The sequence below is a fragment of the Triticum aestivum genome, chromosome 4D (assembly GCF_018294505.1).
Source record: "Triticum aestivum cultivar Chinese Spring chromosome 4D, IWGSC CS RefSeq v2.1, whole genome shotgun sequence".
Taxonomy (NCBI): Eukaryota; Viridiplantae; Streptophyta; class Magnoliopsida; order Poales; family Poaceae; genus Triticum; species Triticum aestivum.
Genome location: NC_057805.1, coordinates 1,222,173 through 1,244,516, shown reverse-complemented (window position 1 = coordinate 1,244,516; position 22,344 = coordinate 1,222,173). Strand labels below are relative to the sequence as shown.

The 22,344-nt window shown below is 44.8% G+C and overlaps 4 protein-coding genes across 5 annotated transcripts; all 4 read right to left on the bottom strand.

Annotated features, from left to right (window-relative positions):
- Positions 1-1,747: 1,747 nt before the first annotated feature.
- Positions 1,748-4,708, bottom strand: LOC123099285 (uncharacterized protein At1g76660). The gene is made up of 2 exons (XM_044521469.1): positions 4,258-4,708; positions 1,748-2,717 (listed from the first exon to the last, which is right to left on the bottom strand). The coding sequence occupies exons 1-2, from the start codon at positions 4,432-4,434 to the stop codon at positions 1,908-1,910; spliced, it is 987 nt and encodes a 328-aa protein (XP_044377404.1). The 5' UTR covers positions 4,435-4,708; the 3' UTR covers positions 1,748-1,907.
- A 1,756-nt stretch (positions 4,709-6,464) lies between these two features.
- Positions 6,465-8,685, bottom strand: LOC123095559 (ATG8-interacting protein 2). The gene is made up of 3 exons (XM_044517056.1): positions 8,506-8,685; positions 7,642-8,391; positions 6,465-6,854 (listed from the first exon to the last, which is right to left on the bottom strand). The coding sequence occupies exons 2-3, from the start codon at positions 8,368-8,370 to the stop codon at positions 6,768-6,770; spliced, it is 816 nt and encodes a 271-aa protein (XP_044372991.1). The 5' UTR covers positions 8,371-8,391; positions 8,506-8,685; the 3' UTR covers positions 6,465-6,767.
- Positions 8,686-9,445: 760 nt separating this feature from the next.
- On the bottom strand, positions 9,446-11,287 carry LOC123095558 (spidroin-2). Its single transcript, XM_044517055.1, has one exon. It carries the CDS (start codon positions 10,859-10,861, stop codon positions 9,818-9,820), a length of 1,044 nt encoding a protein of 347 aa, XP_044372990.1. The 5' UTR covers positions 10,862-11,287; the 3' UTR covers positions 9,446-9,817.
- A 6,709-nt stretch (positions 11,288-17,996) lies between these two features.
- On the bottom strand, positions 17,997-19,715 carry LOC123095556 (AT-hook motif nuclear-localized protein 20). 2 transcript variants are annotated; one of them, XM_044517053.1, is made up of 2 exons: positions 19,501-19,715; positions 17,997-19,227 (listed from the first exon to the last, which is right to left on the bottom strand). In XM_044517053.1, the coding sequence occupies exon 2, from the start codon at positions 19,110-19,112 to the stop codon at positions 18,255-18,257; it is 858 nt and encodes a 285-aa protein (XP_044372988.1). In that variant the 5' UTR covers positions 19,113-19,227; positions 19,501-19,715; the 3' UTR covers positions 17,997-18,254. The 2 variants fall into 2 exon arrangements, with proteins under 2 accessions (XP_044372988.1, XP_044372989.1); XM_044517054.1 differs by lacking the exon at positions 19,501-19,715 and adding an exon at positions 19,316-19,476.
- Positions 19,716-22,344: the final 2,629 nt, after the last annotated feature.

Here is a 22,344-nt window from a genome sequence, read left to right as displayed (position 1 = left end):
TATAGCATGGTTCTTTGGAGATATCAATTGTATTCCCTTGCATATAGTTGTTTCCTTCATATGAGCTAGCTCTCTCATGATACACTTGCATTTCCTTGTTCACCTTTGTTTGGGTTTCTATTTCCAAACTGTTAATTATTGCTTGGGCTGCATGAAAAACCTGTATAGTAGACTGATTAAGGGTCTGCATCTTGTAAATATAACGTGCACGGGCATCTTACGGCTTAATTGATATAGCAAAATTTTAACTATTATTGCCATGGCAATTTTTACCTTAATTGATATAGCAAATTTACCTAAATCGCCATGCAATTTTTAACCTATTACTGCCAATGTATCATCATCTAAACTACTCGGTTCAATGACTTGTATCAATCAACAGGAGACTATGAACTGCCGCCGACGGAGCCCGAGTACCGCACCGCCGCCACCGACGGAGTCGGCGTACGGCATCGAGTCGCCGACGGAGCCGCAGTTCGGCACCGCGCCGCTGCCGCCCCTCCATCAACACTACAACAGCACGGCACCGCCTCCTACTAGTTTAAATCTATGAACCATGAATGAATTGTTATGTTAGAATTATTGGGCATGGCCCATTTATATACTAGGGGGCCTATGCCCCCCCCCCCCCCCCCAAGTGATATCTGCTTGGCCCATTTATATATTTGACTCTATCAACCAGTCGGCGTGCACGCCCCACGTATTTTTTCCCATGGGCCTGGAAAATTGTCAAATGAAGGACCAAAGAAGGCAGTTATTGCGCCCCACATAATTTTCTCGCTTGTGCTAATGTTTCGTCTTCTTATTTTGTTGTTGCTTAGTCAATTTTTTAATCTTTAGATATTCTCTTTGTGTAAGTCGTGACGACTTGTTGTAATTATGAGACTGCTTGTTGTAATTATGTGACTGCTTAGTTTGTGAACTTTTTTAAAAATTGCAAACATTTTTTGAATCCATAAACATTTTTCTAAACTCACGAATATTGTTTCCTAAGTCGTGAACATTTTTCAAACTGACAAACATTTTATGAAAACTCATGGACACTTTTTTGAATTCTTGAAAATATTTTAGTGCATAAACACATTTTTAAAAATTCATGTACATTTTTCAAACCCGCAAACAATTTTTTAAATTAGTGAAAAAAATTAGCTTCATGAATATTTTTGGAATTCCAAGACATTTTCGAAAGTTGTGGACATTTCTGAAACTCATGGACAATTTTTAATATACTTTTTTAGAATTATTTTTTTAATTCGTGAACAAATGTTGATAATTTTTTAAGGTTTTTGATGGGATTTCTCAAGGGTTTTCAGTTGTACACATCCATAGACCGGATGTAGTTTTAAAATAATATCAAATTGATTTTTATTAGCAAGACAAAACAGTTACACAATATTAAAGGTTGCACTATGAATTACCTATGTACTATTTATTATTTTTTGAATGAAGTTATGTGGAGAAACATACTCTACTCATTTCTATCAGTATTTGCGTTGCTCGCGTGCATTTTCTTGGACACGGCGACCACTATCGATGAGAGCGGAAAGGAGGTTAAGAGGTGAGATAGGTGGGCGTCGTGTTAAAAACGAGGGTGCGGACCTACGGAGGCCTTGAGCCATACTTTTTGGAATACACACATGCGATTCGTTTTTCTCCCGTTGCAACACACAGGCATTTTTTTGCTAGTAATTAGAAACAAAATGTACTTCCTCCGACCCCACAATATATGTAAGACGTTTTTGCAAGGTACACCAACAGTAGTTAGCTTCTTGTCACGGAAAGAAATTGTGTACAGTACTGGGGAGACTGTTTTGCTGAAACAAGGGTGATGAACAACAGTGTCAGTCTGTCAGGCTCGCTTGTTAGTTCTTCAGTCTAGCGGATGAAATTCAGAGACAGAGCAACGCTTAGATCTTAGCGTGCTGCTCACCCGTGGCCATGGGGAAGAAATGCCAGTTCTTGCCGTCTATGTCCTCCTCCGGCGCGGCGCCACGGTCGTCGGCATGGCCGAACACGAACTCCCCGGCGCTATCGGGCACCTCGTCCTCCTCCTCCTCATCGTCTACGTCCCTGGCGTCGGCGCCCTCACGCGAGGAGGCGACGGGGACGTGGCCGTCGAGAAGCGAGCCCTGCTGGCTGCGCCGGTGCAGCTTCCGGAACAGCCTCGGCGACGAAGGGGACCCCGGCTCCGGCGAGACGAGGGGTCTCCCCTGCTGCCGCAGCTGGTACGCGGCGTGGTGGAACAGCAGCTCGTGCCCGCCGTCGTCGACGAAGCGCGCGAAGGGGACCTCGGGGGAGGAGGGGCCCGTGGTGGCCGGGGGCGTGCGCGGCGCGGTGGAGGGCTCGGTGGTGAGCGCGGAGTAGAGCACGGGGGGCGACACCAGCTGCTGCGGCCCGCGCGCGTAGGGCCCCACGGCGAACATGCCGGGCGAGCTGCCGGCGGTGCCGTGGAGGTCGAGGAGGACCGGTGATGGCGCCTCCGACTGGAAGAGCGAGGAGGCCGGCGACGAGGGCGGCGCGGCGAAGGCGAAGACCGGGTGGGCAGGCGGGGCCTGGTGGACGTAAGCCGATGCTGATGCCGTGTGGGATGCTGCGGCGAGCGGGCGTGGCGGCGTGTCTCCGTCTGCGTAGGCATCGGCGATGACGCGGCGCGGGTGGGCGTGGAAGTGCGGGCGGAAGCAGAGCGTGGACGACAGCCGCGACCACCACCGTTTCTTCTGCAAAGCAAAACATCCCTGTTAGTCACTTGAATATTCTTCCAAATAAATTGACACAGTAAGTGAACAAGACGCTCGATCAGTGTGTTGGCACGAGCGAATTGAATCGATTTGCCGTGTAACTAATTTCTACAGTGCCTAATCATCGCTTCGAGAGCAAGGAAACCCGTCGTACCAAGTTGAAGTTGGTACTGGTTCGCCCAAGCCGCTCTCGCGGGCGGCAGGGCGAAGCCCTAGCCGCCGCCCGCAGCGCCTCTTCCCCGCCTCCCTTCCTCCTCGCCGCCTCGCCCGGCCAGCATCGGATCGAGCGATGACGATGCTTTTGCGTCGTAGTCCCTCTTAAGGGCATCGCCTTTGGAGTTTGCTCAGGTTGAAGGAACCAGTGACGCCGGCGGCGCACGCCCTGGTGGTGCGACTGCCGATGAAAATCGCGCTGACTTCGTTCATGGCAGACGATGGCGGCGTCTCCGATGCCGTTTCCCTGTTGAGGCATCGGCGTTGCAGTTTGCGTTATCAGGCTCGGGATGCTTTGTGGAAAACCCTAGATCTGGGTCTCCCGGATCGGACGATGACGGCGCCGTTGGTGTCGTTTTCCCTCCTGGGGCATTGTCTTGGAGCAAGTGCTGTATGAAGAGGACTATAGGAGGAGCGGCATTCCATCTACCGCAAGGCTGACGGCGGATCCTGGCGGCATGGCGCTGCGGAGGTTCGGCGACGGGCGCAGGCAGATGGATACATGCAGGATGGTGGCACTGTCTGGCACCGTGGTGGCATTGACGGCAGGCCTGGCAAGGTCGGTGCGTCGGTAACTGCCCTGGAGATGGATCGGTGGAAAACGGCGGCGACGGCTTCTAAGAGTGCGCCGAGCCGGTGTGTGACACAGTCCTGGTATCTGGCTGGGCTGGGTCATCCGGCTTTAGATGTTAGGCTTTGGTGCGATGTTCGTTTGGTGTATTCGGCTCGGATATTCGGCACCCCTTCATCAAGGGAATAGGAGTAGCGACATGTGTTGCCGAGATGGTTGCTTCAGACTTAATGATGTATTATTTTGCAAGGTCTTTATGAATAATTAATAAAATGGCTGCATGCATCACTTAGATGCAGAGGCCGGGGTTATATCCTCCTTTCAAAAAAAAAAATGGCATTGGCAATTGACATGCGTGCGTATTTGAGATGAGTGGTGGAGGTAAGAGTGAGTGACTTTTCGCGCCATGTATCAAAGGTCAAAGTAAACTGTGGGTGGATGGATGGATGAGTACATGAGAGATTTGTAACAAGACATGACCAGGCAGTTTCTTTCATTCAGCACGTGCGGCTAAGCTAAGACAGGCCAAGCCAAGCCAACACACAACCGTACGTAGGAGTACGTACGTTAGGCTGACATGGATGGATTGATGGTAGGCACTGACCCACCAGACCAGACGCTTCTGCTACTACTAGTTGCTAACGCGCACTAGCAAGATGAAGGAAGCAAGCTGGAGAATACATCTTGTTGTGAAGGGGAAGGGATCGAACCAAGCAAGCAGGACGAGGTACGTACCGTAGCGGCGGCGGAGGGGTCGTGGTCGTGGCCGTGGAGATGGTGGTGGTGGAGCTGGGGGCGCAGGCCGTCGCTGCTCCGCGCGGCGGCGGCCAGAACGACGGCGGCTGCGTTCACCGTGTGCGCGCTGCTGCTGCTGCTGCTGTCCTCCCCTGCCGCTGCCCTTGCCTGTTGCATCCTAGCTATCTGGTCCTAATCTTTTCTGTGGTGGATGGATCTGTATGGGAGCCAACTAAGTATATAGCTAATCAGTTTGTGATGCACGCACGGCAACAGAGGCCTGCTGGAGGAGGAGGAAGAAGAAGAAGAAGAGCTTGCTAGCTATTGACAATGAAGTGAGTAAAGTAGCTCCCTCACCTAAATGGTGAAGGAAGAAAGAAAGAAAGGAAAAGATATATAAAGAGATGAATCAAGGTGGAAGGAACGCGTTCTCTTCTTCTTCTTCTTCTTCTTTCTCGTCCCCATTTCGACGTGTGGAGCGGGGCAGCCATCGCCATCGCCATCGACAGAGACAGAGACGGTTTGTTTGATCGAGTCAATCAATTGGCAAAGGTAGAGGAGCCAAGCGCGCACGCTCGTGCACCATGACAATGACGCACACATATTGCTTATCTACCTATCTCACGCACCATCCACTACTCCTATGCACTTGCATTGCCATTGCCCTGTCTAGTCTATGTATCTATGCTTCCAACCCACTCCGCATGTCTTATGTGCTCCCAAAAATTAGCACAATAGCCGGTCTGCACCACAAATCGCAAAAACACTAGTACCATCCTTCACTATTGCACTTAGGGGTGCGCCCGATTTCCATTGGCAACTGAGGAGGACGAGGACGAGATCGGCGACGAGAATGAACGGAGACGAGCAGATATATACAAATATAGAGATGCACGGGATTTTGTCCCACAAGAGCTGGGTGGTCTCGAAGGAAACGGCAGTATATATATAGAGAGAGATTACTGTGCTGCGAGAACAATGTCCAAGATATATCTTTTTTACAGGAGAATAGTGTGGATTGTCTCAGAGGAAGAGCGCTAGAGAGAAAACAATGTTGCTCACGAAAACAAGTGTGTAATAACCGTTGTGTATGTTATGAGCTATCCAGGGCTGCATGTTCCCCCTCTGATTCATTGGCTAGCTAGCACCGGCCGCGCCCTAATTGTGTGAACGTCAGTTGGATTGGGAACAATGAACCCCGGCCCTCCCTCCTCCTCCCAGATCCACCCCCTTGGCTCCATAGTCGATCTCATCTGGCTATATGACATTCTTCCTAGAGGCAAACTTATAGGTATTATATATTGTCAAATTTTTAATCTAAATAATAAAAACTATATTTGTGGACGGACAAATTTAAAAAATGTGCACATTCATTTCATACCGTAAATGTCATTTGTTTTATGATTTGGATCATGGATGGATGATGCGTTGTGCACTTGATCCATCCATCTGTTGACCCGTTCTAGTGGCATACTAGTGTGCTGACCTGGTCATGCATGCATGCATGACCAAGTCAAACTTTCTGGCCCAGGTGCCTTTTTGACTTGCGCTCATCTTCAACAGTCAGCCGGATACAGAAATGAACATACTACTAGTATGTTTCACTGTCTACATACCCTTCAATTAAGGGCATTCAACATACAAACATACTACTTGAGATCACCATTTTGTATGTCTAGACACATAATACATACACTGATGGATAACAACATGATGTCCATGAACATATTAGGACCTAGTGCCATAATTGATGCTAGTATTTAATTGTCCACAAACAATATAATTCATTAACAAAGTAGTAGACTATAGCTCTATATGTTTTGATGCTGACGGGTACCCAACTCAACTCAACAACAATCTATCTGTACAGTGTACACCAACCTCTTGCCTCCTACTCCCTCCGTAAACTAATATAAGAGCGTTTAGATCATTATTTTAGTGATCTAAACGCTCTTATAATAGTTTACAGAGGGAGTACTTATCTCACATCACCTGCGCGGCAAACAAAGTCAACAACAAACCCCACCCATATCCTATACCCCCTCCGTTCCTAAATATAAGTCTTTTTAGAGATTCCAATATGGACTACATACGAAGTAAAATGAGTGAATCTACACTCTAAACTGCGTGTATATACATCCGTATGTAGTCCATATTGAAATATCTTATATTTAGGAATGGATGAAGTAGTATCAGTCTCTGCTTAATGATCTTCTAACAAGAAATATATTTTTTTCAAGCACCACACTCATACTAGCTAGCAAGATGGAATTAACGAGTACCACTGCTCACCCATACATACATGTTCATACTCCATTGCCTAGCTACTAATTAAGTAATACCACTCCACTTACATGGATCAGAGTAAGTAGAAAGTATTCACCACACCATTTTCGTCATCATCATCGATCCAAGTCATCATCAACTTCTTAGCTACCATACTAGTACTAATTTGTTCGCCATCATCATCATCATCAGCAGCAGCATGCTATGCAGCCTGTGTAGTTAATTTACCCCTGCTGAGCAACAGGGCTTCCTCCACCAAGCATGCTGCCTTTCACCTGACCAAGTGGCTCAGTCACCACGCAGCTTATCTTCTGAAACAAACAATTGTCCACAGCAAAAAGAAACAAAAACTCTATGTTATTATAGGTTCTGAGAATCCATAACGCGGGCATGGCATTCGCAAATTGCAACAAGCGAAGATTGTGCACCAAGTAAAAGTAATTCCCCGGGTTATTCACTAGCAAGCAAGCATATGCGTACAACGGTATGATGCACAAGACATAGACACATAACAGGACTAGCCGCCACTTAGCAACAGTTAGTTTACTCTTTGCTGTCAGGTCATTTCATTTCAATGGAAACTCTTGGTTGCAGATGTATTATTGCTCTAGTTCTAGTACTGATCATCAGCAACAGTAGAGTACTTGGACATCATAATTAGACATGGCAAGTGTAGTGTTGAGATGATTAGTACTAGAGCATGTACAGTCTATTGTGTTGTGTACCAACATTTGTATGTATACTAATCATCATATGTGGTCAATCCATAAACATCGTAACCAACATTGTGCATCAGAACTGTACTGACCAACATCAGAAGCTGACAAGTGTACTGTTGAGATGATATGTACTTATGTTGAAGATGTAGTACAGTATATGAGGTGTCAATCCATAAACATGAGAACCAAGCAACATCTATCCAATACAGCTACACAATGATACATTGATACTAATATACTTACATTATGTTCACTGGAGTAGTACGGTCTATTTGACTAGCCAGCACACTTGCAGAAAACACAGTTTTTTTTTCTCTCTGGAATGGAATACAGTTGCAGAAACAGAGCTTGTCTAAAACAGAGGGGAGTTTTCAGGTACCTGGGTTTGGCCGTGGACGCCGACGAATTCAGGGACAGTGCTGAGGTGGTCTTGTTCCTGAAGCTGCAGTTTGCCGGCGACGAAGACGAAGCGGAAGGCGAGGAGGGGCTGTGTGCCGCCATTCCCATTCCCATTCCCACCTTGACGCGGGAAGGAGAAGGTCTTCTCCCACCACGCCTGAGCCTGAGCCTGAGCCTGAGCCTGAGCCTGAGCGGCATTGCAACTTTTGCGAGGGACGACTCCGCCGGAAGGAGCAGCCACCGTCTGCGTGGCGGCAGGAGCAGGAGCAGGCAGGGTAGCAGCAGTGGCATCAGCAGCAGCATCTGCACCTGCAGTAGCGTCAGCAAGGGAGCAGAGCATGGTGGTTCGCTGCAGTTCCTCTCCTCCTCCTCCTTCCACCTGCAGATCATCCCTCCCGCTGTCGCGGTAGTTTTCTGGGCAGATGGGCATGTTGAGATGGTCGGCATCGCCGTCCGCCATGGCAGGGTCGGATTCTAATTCTTGGCCTCCGCTATTATTCTCAAGATGGGTACCGAAAAGCGGTGGCAGATTGAAGTGCTGGGACATGAAGAAATGTGCAGGGGGAGCGGGAGGATTTGGGAGGAGAAGAAGAGGCGACTCTGCTTTGTCAGCGGTGTCGTGGATGGGCGAGATTGGTCCTGGGGCGGCGGCGTAGGTGGAGGCCGTGAGCGACACCACCTCCCAGTCGCTGCCGCCGCTGTCCGCCATTTTCTTTCTCTCTCCTTCTTCCTGCAGTCAGATTATACAGAGGAACGGAGGCGCTCCCTGTCAGATAGGAGTACTCCATCGATGGATCCATGAGCGAGCACAAAAAACAAGAGTACAAGAATGGAGGACACCTACCTGCGGGTAGCGGAGAGTCGTCGCCGGCGAGAGGAAGGAGAGAAGCGATGGATGGCTTGGCAGCGAAGCAAAGCAGAGCGGAGCGGAAGAGGATGAAGAGGAGAAAGAAGTGGATGGATGGATAGGGACGGACGGTTTGCTTGCTTCCTTGCGTGGCGTGGGTGGGCAGTTGATTGTGTGAAACAAAGAAATCCCAAACTTATTACACACACCAACCTCTCACACCGCGGATGGATGGATGGATATTTTCTCGGTCAAATAAAATAAATTAGTCATCCCATTACTGCCAAGTGGGCCCACCACCCGTCGGTTATTCCTTCTCTTCTAAGAGCATCTACAGCCGGACTTGACAAATTTGACCCCCCCATACGTCCCTGGACATGCCCAGTCATGCCCACGGACGATCCTCATATTTCGCTCCCGGCATCCACATATCTCAAATTCGAACTCTCGAATCCATGCACGTCGATTGTACAAGTCAATGTCACACGTAAATAACAAATGTTGGCAACGAACAAAAATAGTGTTTACATAAAATTTATTTTAAATGCACAACTCAAACATAAGCTCTTTCGTTTCAATTTGTGGGTCCATATTTGCTCCACAAGATCATTTGAGTTCCTGCCCTGTGGTTTGGATATGGTCTTCACAGACGCCGCTCACTGAGGATAGATGCCATCGGCAAGATAGTTCTCATGTTGTAGTCTCGGGTGTTGGCGGTCTAGTTGCACGGCGGTGATTCCCCATTGCAAAGCCTCCTGAACACCGGAAATCGTTGAAGTAGAGTACAGGAGTGTTGTGTCGCTCGGAATGACTATGCGCGGCGGCGGAGCTGCGAGACGGACGACGCGGAGAAGGAAGAAGAGAGGAGAGAGCAAATGGATCCGATAGGCATGAAGGACTCGATTGCTTTTTTAGAAAACTTATAAGGGTTATTCTATAAAAATAAGGACATATACTATTTACTCCTAGTATCTATCTGTCGGCTTCCACCACAAGTCACGTCTCACCAAAGAATGGAATGCAAGCAAGCAAGAAACAAACAAACAAACAAGAGACTTTAATTTGTGGTGGAAGGAAGCCGCCATTGCAAGTTGCACCAAAAAGAAATTCATTCAACCCGATTCTCGTCCACATGCATGCATGCATGGATGGAGATTAACAAAACTAGATGTATGCAAGATCAACGATCTAAGTTTCATCTCTTGATGATACGCACAAGAGAATAACCTCTCTTCTTCTCAACTCTCCGGTCCGGTCCGGTCCGATTCATGCATGGCCCCGGGAACGACGATCCATGGTTGCTCTAGTACTAGTAGTCGTCGTCGCCGCCGTAGTCGTCGTACCCACCGCCGCGGTACATGTCCTCCTCCACGCGCTCCGTCACGTGGTCCTCGATCTTGTGCTCCACGTAGCTCGCCCCGCCCGCCAGCGCCAGCCCGCCCAGCACGCCCGCCGCCGCGCCCACCGCCAGCCCGCCAGCCATCCCCATCCCCTTCTTCTTCGTCTTCCCGCCGCTCTGGTCCAGGCCCACGCCCGTCGTGCCACCGTACCCCGCCGCCTGACCCGGCTGCGCGCCGCCGTACGCCGGCTGAGCAGAGGAGCCGTACCCGCCCGCTCCCTGGGTCGGGGGCGCGGCGCCGTATGCCGGCTGAACAGAGGAGCCGTACCCGCCCGCTCCCTGGGTCGGGGGCGCGGCGCCGTAGGGCGGTGGAGCGGCGCCGTACGGTGCTGCGGCAGCCTGGGGAGGCGGCGCGGTGGAGCCGTAGCCCGGGTACCCCGACGGAGGCGCCGCGGCCGCGTATGCGCCGTAGCCTCCAGCCCCAGCAGCAGCGCCGTACGCGCCAGCTCCGGCACCATACCCACCACCGTACGCATCCCGGGAGGAGCCGTAGCCGGCGGGCGCCGGGTAGCCACCAGGGACGTTGGAGTCGTAGTACCTGGCCGGCTCCTTGACGGCGACGCGGACGTCAAGCTTCCCCTGGGGCCGCCCGGAGGGCCGCTTCAGCCTCAAATTCCTCGACACCTTGCCCCCGACGCCGGCGTCGTCGACGACGTCGCGGAGAGGCAGCCGTGCCGAGCCGACGAGCGGCTTGACACCCTCGGCGGCGTTGGCGTGGACGACGTCGATGTAGAGCACGGCGTCCTCCAGGCGGCTGGCGGGGGGCAGCGGGACGACGACCTTCTCGTCCCAGCTGGGGTTGTCGCCGTTGTCGAGGTCGACGCGGGTGGAGCAGCGCGCGCCGGCGTCGATCCAGAGCACGGCGTAGGGCTTGAGGCCGCCGTTGCGCCAGTTGACGTTCTTCAGGTCGCGGGCGGAGCCCACGGTCACCTCCACCTCGTACCGCGAGCCCATCTTGGTCTTGGTGGTGGCGGTGGTTGTACTCCGGCGAGGCGAGGCGGCGGTGGAAGGCCGGTGAGGATGTGGTTGTGGTGGGTGGATGGAAGCCGGTGGGCGGTGGCGCCGGCATAAATAGGCGAGCGGAGAGGGAGAGTGCGCGGGGCGGCTCGGGCTGGGGATGGTGCGGCGCAGCCCGTCGTCATGTTTGACTGGAAAGTGGGCCCGGCGTCTTTGGTTTTGGTAGGATGTTTGAAGTATTCAATGCATTTTCTAGGTGAGGATGCATGCACGGTTGGGTCAATGGTCTTATTTTCTCTGTATTTTTCTTGGGACGGCGACGACGAGTAGGGAGTACATTGTCATGACAATATTGGCATATCCTATCTCTATCTCTATCTCTATCTATCTTTGGACTATCTACAAGAATTATTATTACTTAGCAGCCAAGGGATGGCACAAGATTTATTTAGGATATGCCAATAATCCAATGCAAAAATCTAAAACAGTGATTCATTTCTAGAATCTCCTCAAACCTAAGTACTACTCCCTCCGCCACAGTTTACACGGCGCGCTTCAATTATTAGTATTACTTAGCATCGAAGGGATTGAACGAGATTTAGTTACGAGGTGGCATGCACAAATTAAGGAGCAGAGTTAATGAGTAGCAGCCCGATTTGGATCCTCCAAATTAACACTAAACACACATACTACTACTGCCATATCCTATCTTTGTTTCTAAAATTATTATTACTTAGGCTCGAAGGGATTGCGCAAGATTTAATTAGGATATGATATAAGAATCCAATGCAGAAATTAAAAGAGTTATTCATCTCTAGAATCTCTTCCAACCTGAGTAATAATCCCTCTGTTCCTAAATATATGGTGTCTTGGTAGTTCAGGGAATACATAATAATTATGAATTTACTAGCGCATGCAGAAAGTAAAACAGTACTACAACTACTAGAATGAATGAATCAGTAGCTACTTGACGAATTAGATTCTTCCAAATTCGCAAAAAAAGAAGCATTCTTCCAAATTAAGTCTAGTTGGAGGGGTGGACAGTGTCCAACTTTGAAAAAAAAGGGGTCCATCAAATGAAGCATTACCTCAAAAAAATATGAAAGCATTGCATTGCATGACCATTTCATTTCCCCTTTTTCGAAAACTTGCATTGACAATGCCCATTACTGGAGTCAATCTTGATGACCAACTGGGCTGGGCCATGCCCACTAAAGTGGTGTGGGGACTTTGATGCGACAACAGGCCGAACACATGTCGAACAAGTTGACCGCCATACCTATCTTGGTTGGGTCGGTTCACATGTAGACCCACATATCTAAAGCACGACACCACAAAGACGCCACATTTGCGCGCGCTCTCTCTCTCTCTCTCTCTATATATATATATATATATATATATATATATATATATATATATATATATATATATATATATATATATGACAAATGTTTCCTACAAGCAGTGGTAGTTACCACCACTTGCGTTTTGTATGTTGTATGTAGTATCTGTCGAAATCGAGAGTATGTACGTGCAGTATGTAGTATATAACAATGATTAGGTAGTATATATATATATTAACTTTTAGGTAGTATGTACCATGTTTTGAGTATGCTCTTTTTTAGTACAAATATGTACGTATTTCATAAATATAACAAAAACCATGGGCTCATATGCAATTTTTTCATGTAACTTGTTTTGAAATATCTTAGATATAGTATATGAAAATATTTAAAATAATAAAATATCTTAGATATAGGATTGACTATTCGTCACCCTGGGTGAGAAATAGTTATTCTTCACCCCCCCCCCCCCCCCTCTAATTTACCACCAATGCACCGTAATTTTACGTTCCGTAAGTTTTGTCTTATTTCTGATGTGAAAAGAGACCGCAAGAAAATATATAATCGCCGTAAAAAAATCTTATGTTACGTAAAATTACAAACGTAAAAACATAGTGTAAAATGAACATAAATTGCAAATTTTCATGTCTTATGACCTATATTTTTATTTTTTTTATACCAAATTTTACGTACTGAATCAATAGGAATGTAACTATTTGAATTCCAAATATAATTTAATTATGAAGTGATCGTAAGATTACCTCGGGTGAAGAATAACTTATTCTGCACCCTAGGTGATGAATAGCATCACTATATATATATAGGGAAAATCCATCCTACCACCCGGTGGTAGCTAGTTACCCCACATGTCTCATATACTACCATGTGGTACTATATATACTACTTTATCATTATAAGTATGTTCATGTATTATATATAACATATTCCAAAATGAGTTACATGAGAAAATTACAAGTTGGCCCATGATTTTAATTATATTTGTAAAATACATATATATTTATATGTAAAAAGGAGCATACTTAAAATACGATACATACTAACTAAAAAATAGTATATATACTACCTAAACATTCTTATATACTACATACTACGCGTACATACTCTTCAATTTGGTACATACTACATACAACATACAAAACACAAGTGGTGGTAACTACCACCGCTTGTAGGAAACATTTGTGCTATATATATGTGTGATAGTAAGTAACACACATGCAATCGGATAATACACATGCAATCGGATAATACACATGCAATCGGATAAGACATTCGAAGTCGCGTACCCATGAAACATAAGATGTAAGTTTAAGTCCCATCACTCATTCCATTAAATATCAAATTATGACTACCGAATATTCTACCACACCAAAGTTGTGTGAAGTATATAAGAATGGCCAAGTGCTCCATCCGCAAAGACCACATGTTCTATAGGCGAGGACGTAGTCGTTGAACTTCTTTGGAAGATGCATGTACCATGTTGGATATGAGCGCTCGATCGGAGATGGTCACGCCACAATCTTGGAGTGTGTCCGCCAGCATCTTGGAGTTGGTGCAGTACGCGGGTGAACAAAATTTAAATTCAATGAACATTTTCTTTTTGAATTTATGAACCAATTTTGAATTCAAGAACATTTTCTGATGATAAACATGTTTCGAATGTGAGGATTTTTTTAAAGATCATGAACATTATTTGAGTTCGATGAACATTTTTCAATAACTTAAAAGTTTCATGAAAATTTTCAATAACCGATCACCCTAAACCATCTTATATTTGAAAAATCTTAATCAATATTTAAAAATGTGTATAGAAAAACTGTCAACCATGCATTAAAAATGTTAAACGTGTATAAGAAAATTGTTGTCGACAGATAGAAAAAATTAAGAATGAAAACCAAAAGAAACAAAAAAAGCAAAAAAATAAAACCAGAAACTAAACAAAATAAAACAAATAAAAGAACCGAAGAAAAGAATGAAAACCAAAGAAGAAAGAAGAAAAGAAATAAACAAAAAAGGAAATATAAATAAAGAACCAAAGAAAACGAAAAAGAAGGAAAGAAAAAACCAAATGAAAGCAGAGAAAAACCTGTGAAAAAAAACAAAAAGAAGGAAAAACGGAGAAGGAACAATGGAAAACGCAGCTCATTTCAACTTAAGTGAACCCGTCCTAATACTAAATCACGAAACCGAGCCTAGTCCTCAACCGGGAGACCATGGTTCGAATCCCGTTCGCGCTTCCTTTTCTCCTTTCGTTTTACTATATTTATTGTGCACGAATGGGCCCGGCTTATTACTGTAGACCCCTTCAGCGAGAGAATCTTCGGTCTCGCTTAATGCGAGCGCTCGCGCACGACCTACCCGCTGAATAGGAGAACCCATTGATATCTATCCTTGACTAGCCGCTTCAAGGGGGGGGGGGGGGGGCACTTATCTAAGCACTACACACAACATAGGCACATTGGCCCTAAATTTATATATACTAATGTCTTTATTATATTGTTTTCCTCAAGAACCTTATTTCCACATTGCATAAAAAACAGTGTGCATATAAAAGTTACATAAAATCGGTGTGAAATTTCATAACAATATATGTTTATATGTGGCATACACAAAAAATGACGGATACGTATATCAATTGGTCTTTTTTTGGGAGGGAAATTTGGGTTTTGCCGATCACCATATTATTTAATGAAAGTTTACATATATGTACTAAACATGTATACATTTTCAAAGAAAAATATTTGAATTTGTTTGAAAGTTTAAATATCATTTTTGATTGTCAAAATACCGGGTTCCATGGAGCCTTGGAGCCAAAAAAAATCCGCGCTCCTATATATACCCTACTAGCGAGTTGCCCGTGAGCTGTGTGAGATATTGTTATAACACAATATAGACACACCATGACTTTACATATACACAGGGAGTGTACGATACAATTATGTTGCGACTGGTAGTTGAATTAATTGAAAAACAGATGTAAATCGTACCTGCATAGCGCTCCAAATATGTGGACATAACAAATTATATGTGTGTGTGGACCAGGCAACAACACTTGCAAATATCGCTAAGAAAAAACATACAAATAATTGAAATATAATAGTAATAATGGTTGCACCCGTTTGTTAATCATTCAAATAACAAATCCAGGGTATCTCCAGACATGCCTTTTGGAGCTACACAAAAAGGACAAGTTGGTGATTTTGAACATGGTGAACAGTACAACACTGATCACTACATAAAACCAACATTTTTCACTTTCTTGTGTAGTACGCAAATCAATGTATTTTCTCATGAAATTTTACACACATGTAGCATACATCCATATGTCAATGTGGAATTATTTTCAGAATTTTCTAAAACTTTGAATTGTGAATTTTTTTTTGAATGCTCCATTAGCCCAAGCACCAAAAACGCTGCACTCGGGTATCTCTCTCTGCATGTATATATATGCATGAATCGTACGCGCAAGTTGTATACTACTCCCTCCGTTTCTAAATATAAGTTTTTGAAGAGATTTCACTATGGACCACATACGGAGCAAAATGAGTGAATTTATACTCTAAAATGCATCTAGATACATTTGTATGTGGTCCATAGTGCAATCTCTACAAAGACTTATATTTAGGAACGGGGGAAGTAGAATAATGGAAGCATACATCTGAGTTCAAAGTACGGACATGCACCTCTAGTAACCGGCCAGCATCTAGATCGGTCCCCTAGCTAAGCTAACTAGCTATTCCATTCAGCAAAATCAACACCAATGTGCACTACAATCAATTTGCTTTTGGATTTAAATTTAAAATCTAAGGAGACAGCTACTAGCCTTTTTCATATCGATCTGTCCGTTGCAAGCACGCGAGGGGAGACGAACGAATATTGGACCACGCCATTGTATATATACTCTCCTGATCACAAGTCTCATACCACTATGTTGACTCGCTCGTCGCCTTTGCACAGCAAATTTTAGACTGATGGGATCGAAACGGAGCACTATACCTTCTGTTGAACTTTGACTATCCAAATTAATGCTTTGACCAATAATTAGTCTAGCAATATATAATCTATGTCTTTTTTTTGCGGGTGAATATATAATCATGTCACATGAAATAGCCACCATCAAGCAAGCATTTCAAAATACTTCCGTATGATTATAATTCTGCAACTCCTGACTACACATTATATGGGAGATTCATGGTCGAAACATGAATTTGGACACTCAAACTACGCCTTATGTTTTGGAAGGGATGGGGTACTAGACTGCTCTTCTGGTTGTTACCTGAGTAATTCCGATTGCAAATGGTCAATCAAACTTTCAAAGTTTTGCTACAGATATCGTCTGTCCCATAAGTTCAGCATATACAAATTAAACTACACAATATGGTTAGTTATTAAGCTATATATATTGTATTGCCAAACCATGAAAGTAGATGTGTCCCTAAACTTTGAACTCAGCTTGTTTTCACTCTTGTTGTAATTTCCTTGTAAATGTCAGTTCGACAAATCACAAAGCAAAACTTTTATCAAGTTAAACATGTTCTGAATTTTCTTCCTAAACAAGAAAGCCATATAGTGAATGCACTTTAATCCCTAAAACAAAACAAAAAAAAAATCATTTCTTGGTGCTACAACCATACAAACACTACTAATGTTTTCAAAAAAGGAGGATAGCATGCTTGGCCTCTGCATTAGTTGATGCACACAACCATATACTCCCTCCATTCATAAATATAAGTCTTTTTTAGAGATTTCGATATGAACTACGTACGGATGTATGTAGATGTATTTTAGAGTGTAATACTCCCTCCATTCATAAATATAAGTCTTTTTTAGAGATTTCGATATGAACTACCCGTATGTAGATGTATTTTAGAGTGTAATACTCCCTCCATGCATAAATATAAGTCTTTTTTAGAGATTTCGATATGAACTACATATGGATGTATGTAGATGTATTTTAGAGTGTAGATTCACTCATTTTGCTCCGTATATAGTCCGCATTGGAATCTCTAAAAAGACTTATATTTAGAAATGGAGGGAGTATTATTGAATATTTAACGATACCAAGCGAAGCTTAACAGCAATGTTGGGCGAACCGTCTTACAAAAAAGGCAATCCAATAAAGGATCTTCCTCACGACAAAGATATCCACAAAACCACCACAAACCCCGTGCCATGTGACGGAATTATGCGTTTTGCTATACATTCATGTATAAAAAAAACATGTAATTGTACCTAGTTCTCATGTATTAATTCTGTATTGCTATGTTTGGGGGATCATGCGAATCAAAAAGGACCGTAAACCTGATGAAATGACCACACGTGGCCACCTCATGCACTCATGGCAATATCAACTTGTCAAAACTGTGCTAGAAATGTGGGAAGAAATTCATGTAACCCTAGGATGAGCAATGTCGATCGAGTAAAATTTGCTAAAAAAGTGACTCGAGTAAAGTTTAGTTTAAGTAGACATAAGATTAAATTTCATAAGTATCTTGTATACATTGATCTATCGGCCCAAGCAAAACTGGTTAATCTTGTAACATCATTGCGAGAAATGTGGAATTCATTTATCAATATTTCTCAGCAATGTCAGGCTCTTGTGCTCACTGAAATGCAATTGCGTGAAACAAACTATTTATATATATTCACCATTCCTTCTTCCCCTGAATATCTAGTTAGGTTGAAGGAACTTTGTGAACTATGTAGGATATATATGCACACAATAATCTGAGAGATGGAGTATATAAGAGTCATACAATCACTAACATATCTGCAGGCAGTAAAAGGAGCTAATTTATAATTCCTCATACATTTGTAACTCCAGATGATTTTTCACAGATAATAAGCAAAGCAAATTAAGCAGAGATTCTAGTTAATTAATTACCAGCTGCTAGATGTATATGCAATGCAAGTTCTCTAGTTATTGGTAGGATGGATTTTGTTGAAGATCTGATCTTGATGATGCTCGGAGAGGTCGACACATGGACGACTCCTGAAGTCCTGACTGATTGATGCTAGCAGGTAGGTAGCTAGTAGGGCGGCCGTACATGCGCCGCCCATTCCGGCGCCGCGTGCCCGCCACCTCCCGGCATCAGGTTCGGCGGCACGCCGTACATCGGCATCCCCGCGGCGGAGGGGTCGCCGGCCATCATCGGAGGAAGTGGAGCACCAGCGCCGGGGGCGCCGTGCCTGCGGGTGGCGTCGAGCTGATGGTGATCCTCCTCGGCGTCGTCCAGCGGCAGCCGCTCGTACGTGGCGTTGGCGAAGGTGGACGCGATCACCATGACGGGCCCGGCGGCGGTGAGCGCGCCCACGACGCTGCCCCCGACCACCTGCCCCTGTCCGCCTGCGAGGTAGACGGTGAGGCCCGTGGACCCGGGCGGCGAGGGCCCGGGGAGGAAGGTGCCGGTGAGGGAGAGTATCTCGAAGCGGCCGCGGAGCGCGACGACGGCGCCGGGGGCGGAGGGCTGGCGCAGGGCGACGTCGGCGACGGTGCCGGCGCCGCTGAGCACGCAGACGCCGCGCTGCCTGCGGCGGGAGAAGTGCGCGATGGACTCGGCGACGTCGGCGCCGCCGGCCACCTCCATGACGTGGCTGCGCAGCGCGTTGGGGCTGTCGCGCGTGACGAAGATGGGCGGCTTGGGTTTGTTCTTGGAGCCCGGGGGGCGGCCGCGCGGGCGCCGGTTGGCCGGCACCACCACCGCGCCCTCCTTGGGCTCGTCGTCCTGCTCCTGCCCGCTCCCTCCGCCGCTGTGGTTGCTCTCCCCGTCCACCTTGGGAGCCGCCATGGCGTCCTCCAGCTGCTGCTGGTGGTTGTGGTTGCCGGCGAGGCCTGATGAAGGCGGCGCCTCCGTCAGCCGGCCTTCGTCCCACCACCTGTTGGCCATCTCCACCTAACCTAACTGATCTGTGCTTCCTTTCTTGATCTTCTCTTCTTCTTCTTGGTGGCTAGCAAAGCTTTCTTGATTAATTAGTTGTCTTCTTCACCATGATGCCGTGGATCTGCATACAAATGAAATGAAGATCAGAGAAGCTTCATGTCAACACAAAATTAAGAGATCAAATGGAAGAAAACTAGCAGCAACCATACATGCATGTGATAGATACTTGTTTACAGAATTAAGAATATGATGTGTGTGGGGATTGGGAAACAGCTCTCCTTGTTATCTTTTGATTTCATGAGCAAGAAGAGGATGCATGGAACTAAAGGGGCCGGGATCGATGAACCTGAGATCTAGTATCTAGGAGATGGAGAGGAAATATATGATCGAGTACCTTGTGCGCCATGAAATTGCAACCAATCAAACCAGGAAGATCTAGAATTAGCTAGATCTAGTATGAGGTTTTGGCTGCTCCTTCTTTTTGCTGGTGTGTGTTGTATATATGGGGGATCGAGAAAGCTAGCTAGCTAGAGGGTAGAAGAGGGGTAGGAAGACTTGCTTGCTGCAAGCTGAGTAAGCAGGATTTGTCATGGAGGGATGCATGAGGTGTGTTAGCGTTGATGGGTACCTTCTAGTTGTACTTGTTCCACACCTGCCCCCAAGCTAATTCACTTCACTACAGTTATCAAAATATTAACTTCACTATAGATCGATCGATACGTATGTATACTAGTACTATATCAGTATGTGTACATGGCATTTGTTCTTCTTACATACAGAAAATTAAGGCTAAGTGTGCACCCCTTTAACTTGGTTTACCTATATTTTACAGTGGGTAACGTGGTGGGGAGTACAACTCCCACATACAAAAAATACTTTGTATGATTGCATGGACCACTATTGGTACCATTTTTTTAGCTGCCTCTAAGTATGTATACTTAAAAATGAGTCACCCTGCTGCCATCAAATGTGGATTGGCATATATTACCAGCCCCACCAACCGGTTTATTCATGTTAAATTAATGTAAGGTATACTTTTCAACGCCGTGATTTTGAATACGTAGGCTTACACCGAATTTTATATAAAAATGAAAATGACCGTCGATCCAAGTAGAAAATAAAATCTATGCATGGTGTATACACAAAGATCTACTATGGGGTTATTCAAGATCTTCTATGGGGTGATTTTGAATACGTTGCCTCCACTGATTTGTATAAGAAAAAATGACAATGACTGTTGATCGAACTAGAAATATCTACGGTATATACACAAAGATCTACGGTGGGTCTTGTCAAGATCTTCTACGTAACAAGTATGTGGGCTCTAATGCACTCTCGCCAGGCAGTGGAAACTTGATGACTCGCGCTTCTCGTCTGGTTGGATGAAGAGAGGTAATTTTTCTTTCGTTTTGCAACCTTATATAAAATATCCCACTTCGTGAGCGGTTCCATTGGGGTTTTCATGTTGTATGTATAAGCATGTTACAATTGCGAAATTCTTATGTATTCCACCGGCAGATGTGGCATTTAGGCTCTATCAAACTGGCCCATGGCTAGTAGAACAGTTCCATTCTTAGATCAAGGTATCTTATAGCTACCGCTAAGTATATACTTCAAAATAAACCATCCTACCATCACGCTAAGTATATACTTCAAAATAAACCATCCTACCATCAAATGTGGATTGACATATATTACCAACCCAACCAACCGCTTTATTTATGTAACATAGAACATATACTTCTCAATGTCGTGATATATATTCTGATTTGTATAGAAAAATGGAAATAGTCATCAATCCAAGTAAATGATAGAATGGAAGCGGATTAGGAGTACTCAGGTACCCCCCCCCCCCCCCCGGCCCCGGTGGTATATTCAAAAATAATTTAGTAATTCAAAAAAGGTCAAAAAAATCCTGGAACTATTTTGGAATCAAATATGACCATGTATTATACTCGTATAAAAAGTTTGGCCGAGGAAGACCATTATTTGGTGTGGTGTTGGTGGGAATGATTATACTATATATATATATATATATATATATATATATATATATATATATATATATATATGTGTATTTATAGTTTACAATGGGACGAGTGCATTTAGGCTGGGTAGGAGGGAGTATGTTGGAGATTAGGGCTCCTTGCAAGAACGCATGCACGCTCTACATTTATTTTTCGTTGCATGCCTGCTGGCGTAGGTAGGTATACGTAGCTTGATTTATCCTCTTCCACCTATCTGGGCTCTGTGCGAATGGACAGCTGTCACTTATTTGCTAGGTTCAAAATACCAGCGTTTTCCAATTACAAATACTATTGTAGATGTGTGTCAAAGATATTTGAACTGGTTAATGTACTTTACATAAAACCATGCATTTCTTTCTTTTGACTTCCCATGTTCATGTGTAACATGTTTTTTTTAGAAACACTGTACAAACACAGACACTCACATACATGCATCTACAAACATTCCTATGAGCACTTTTGAGAGACTGAACCAGCAAATTTTGAGATTGACGAAGTGGCCAGAGGCACCTCGTAGTTGGCAAGAACATCATCTTGTGCATCGCCAGAATGCCTGAAATAAACTTAGCAAAATGTGATCACCCATGCCAAGTCCAGGACTTCAACTCGGTGGTTCCTCCACAAGAAACATAACCATCTGAGCTACACTCAATTCGATGCATACTGATGTAAGCTCATGTTGATGACTATCCGTATACAGATGCGTAAGTCCTTAAAAGGGGTTTTCAATAAGTTATATTTATTTATTAACTTAAAATATCACATCAAGGAGACATGATCGAAAAGAGTTACACGTGCATAACTAGAAATAATACTACTACTAATATATATATATATATATATATATATATATATATATATATATATATATATATAGTAGAAGTAACTTGCATTATGCTTTTGTTATGTCAAAATAATCATGTGGTCGTATGATTTACTGTTGTTGATTAAATCGCTCGGACACTTCCAAAGTCTGTCCTATTTGTTAATTAAATAAACTAATCCCCTGATTAGACTAAGTACGGTTCCCAACAGCTAGGGCTGATCCTCTGTACATTATGGCTACCATACTGTCGTGTACCAGTACCACCCACATGGATGTTTCTTGTCAACCATTCAAGATCACTTTTAGTTGGGAAAAAAAATCAAAATCACCTATCGACGTCACTCACCAATTCGACTGACGACTCTGTGACGACAGGTGTCAAGAG

Bases quoted from the DNA above. Each gene is read 5' to 3' on its own strand.
- LOC123099285 (XM_044521469.1), bottom strand. From the start codon at position 4,434: ATGCAACAGGCAAGGGCAGCGGCAGGGGAGGACAGCAGCAGCAGCAGC. The intron at 2,718-4,257 runs GTACGTACCTCG...TTTGCTTTGCAG, and splicing joins ACCCCTCCGCCGCCGCTACG to AAGAAACGGTGGTGGTCGCG.
- LOC123095559 (XM_044517056.1), bottom strand. From the start codon at position 8,370: ATGGCGGACAGCGGCGGCAGCGACTGGGAGGTGGTGTCGCTCACGGCC. The intron at 6,855-7,641 runs GTACCTGAAAAC...TGTTTGTTTCAG, and splicing joins GCGTCCACGGCCAAACCCAG to AAGATAAGCTGCGTGGTGAC.
- LOC123095558 (XM_044517055.1), bottom strand. From the start codon at position 10,861: ATGGGCTCGCGGTACGAGGTGGAGGTGACCGTGGGCTCCGCCCGCGAC.
- LOC123095556 (XM_044517053.1), bottom strand. From the start codon at position 19,112: ATGGCCAACAGGTGGTGGGACGAAGGCCGGCTGACGGAGGCGCCGCCT.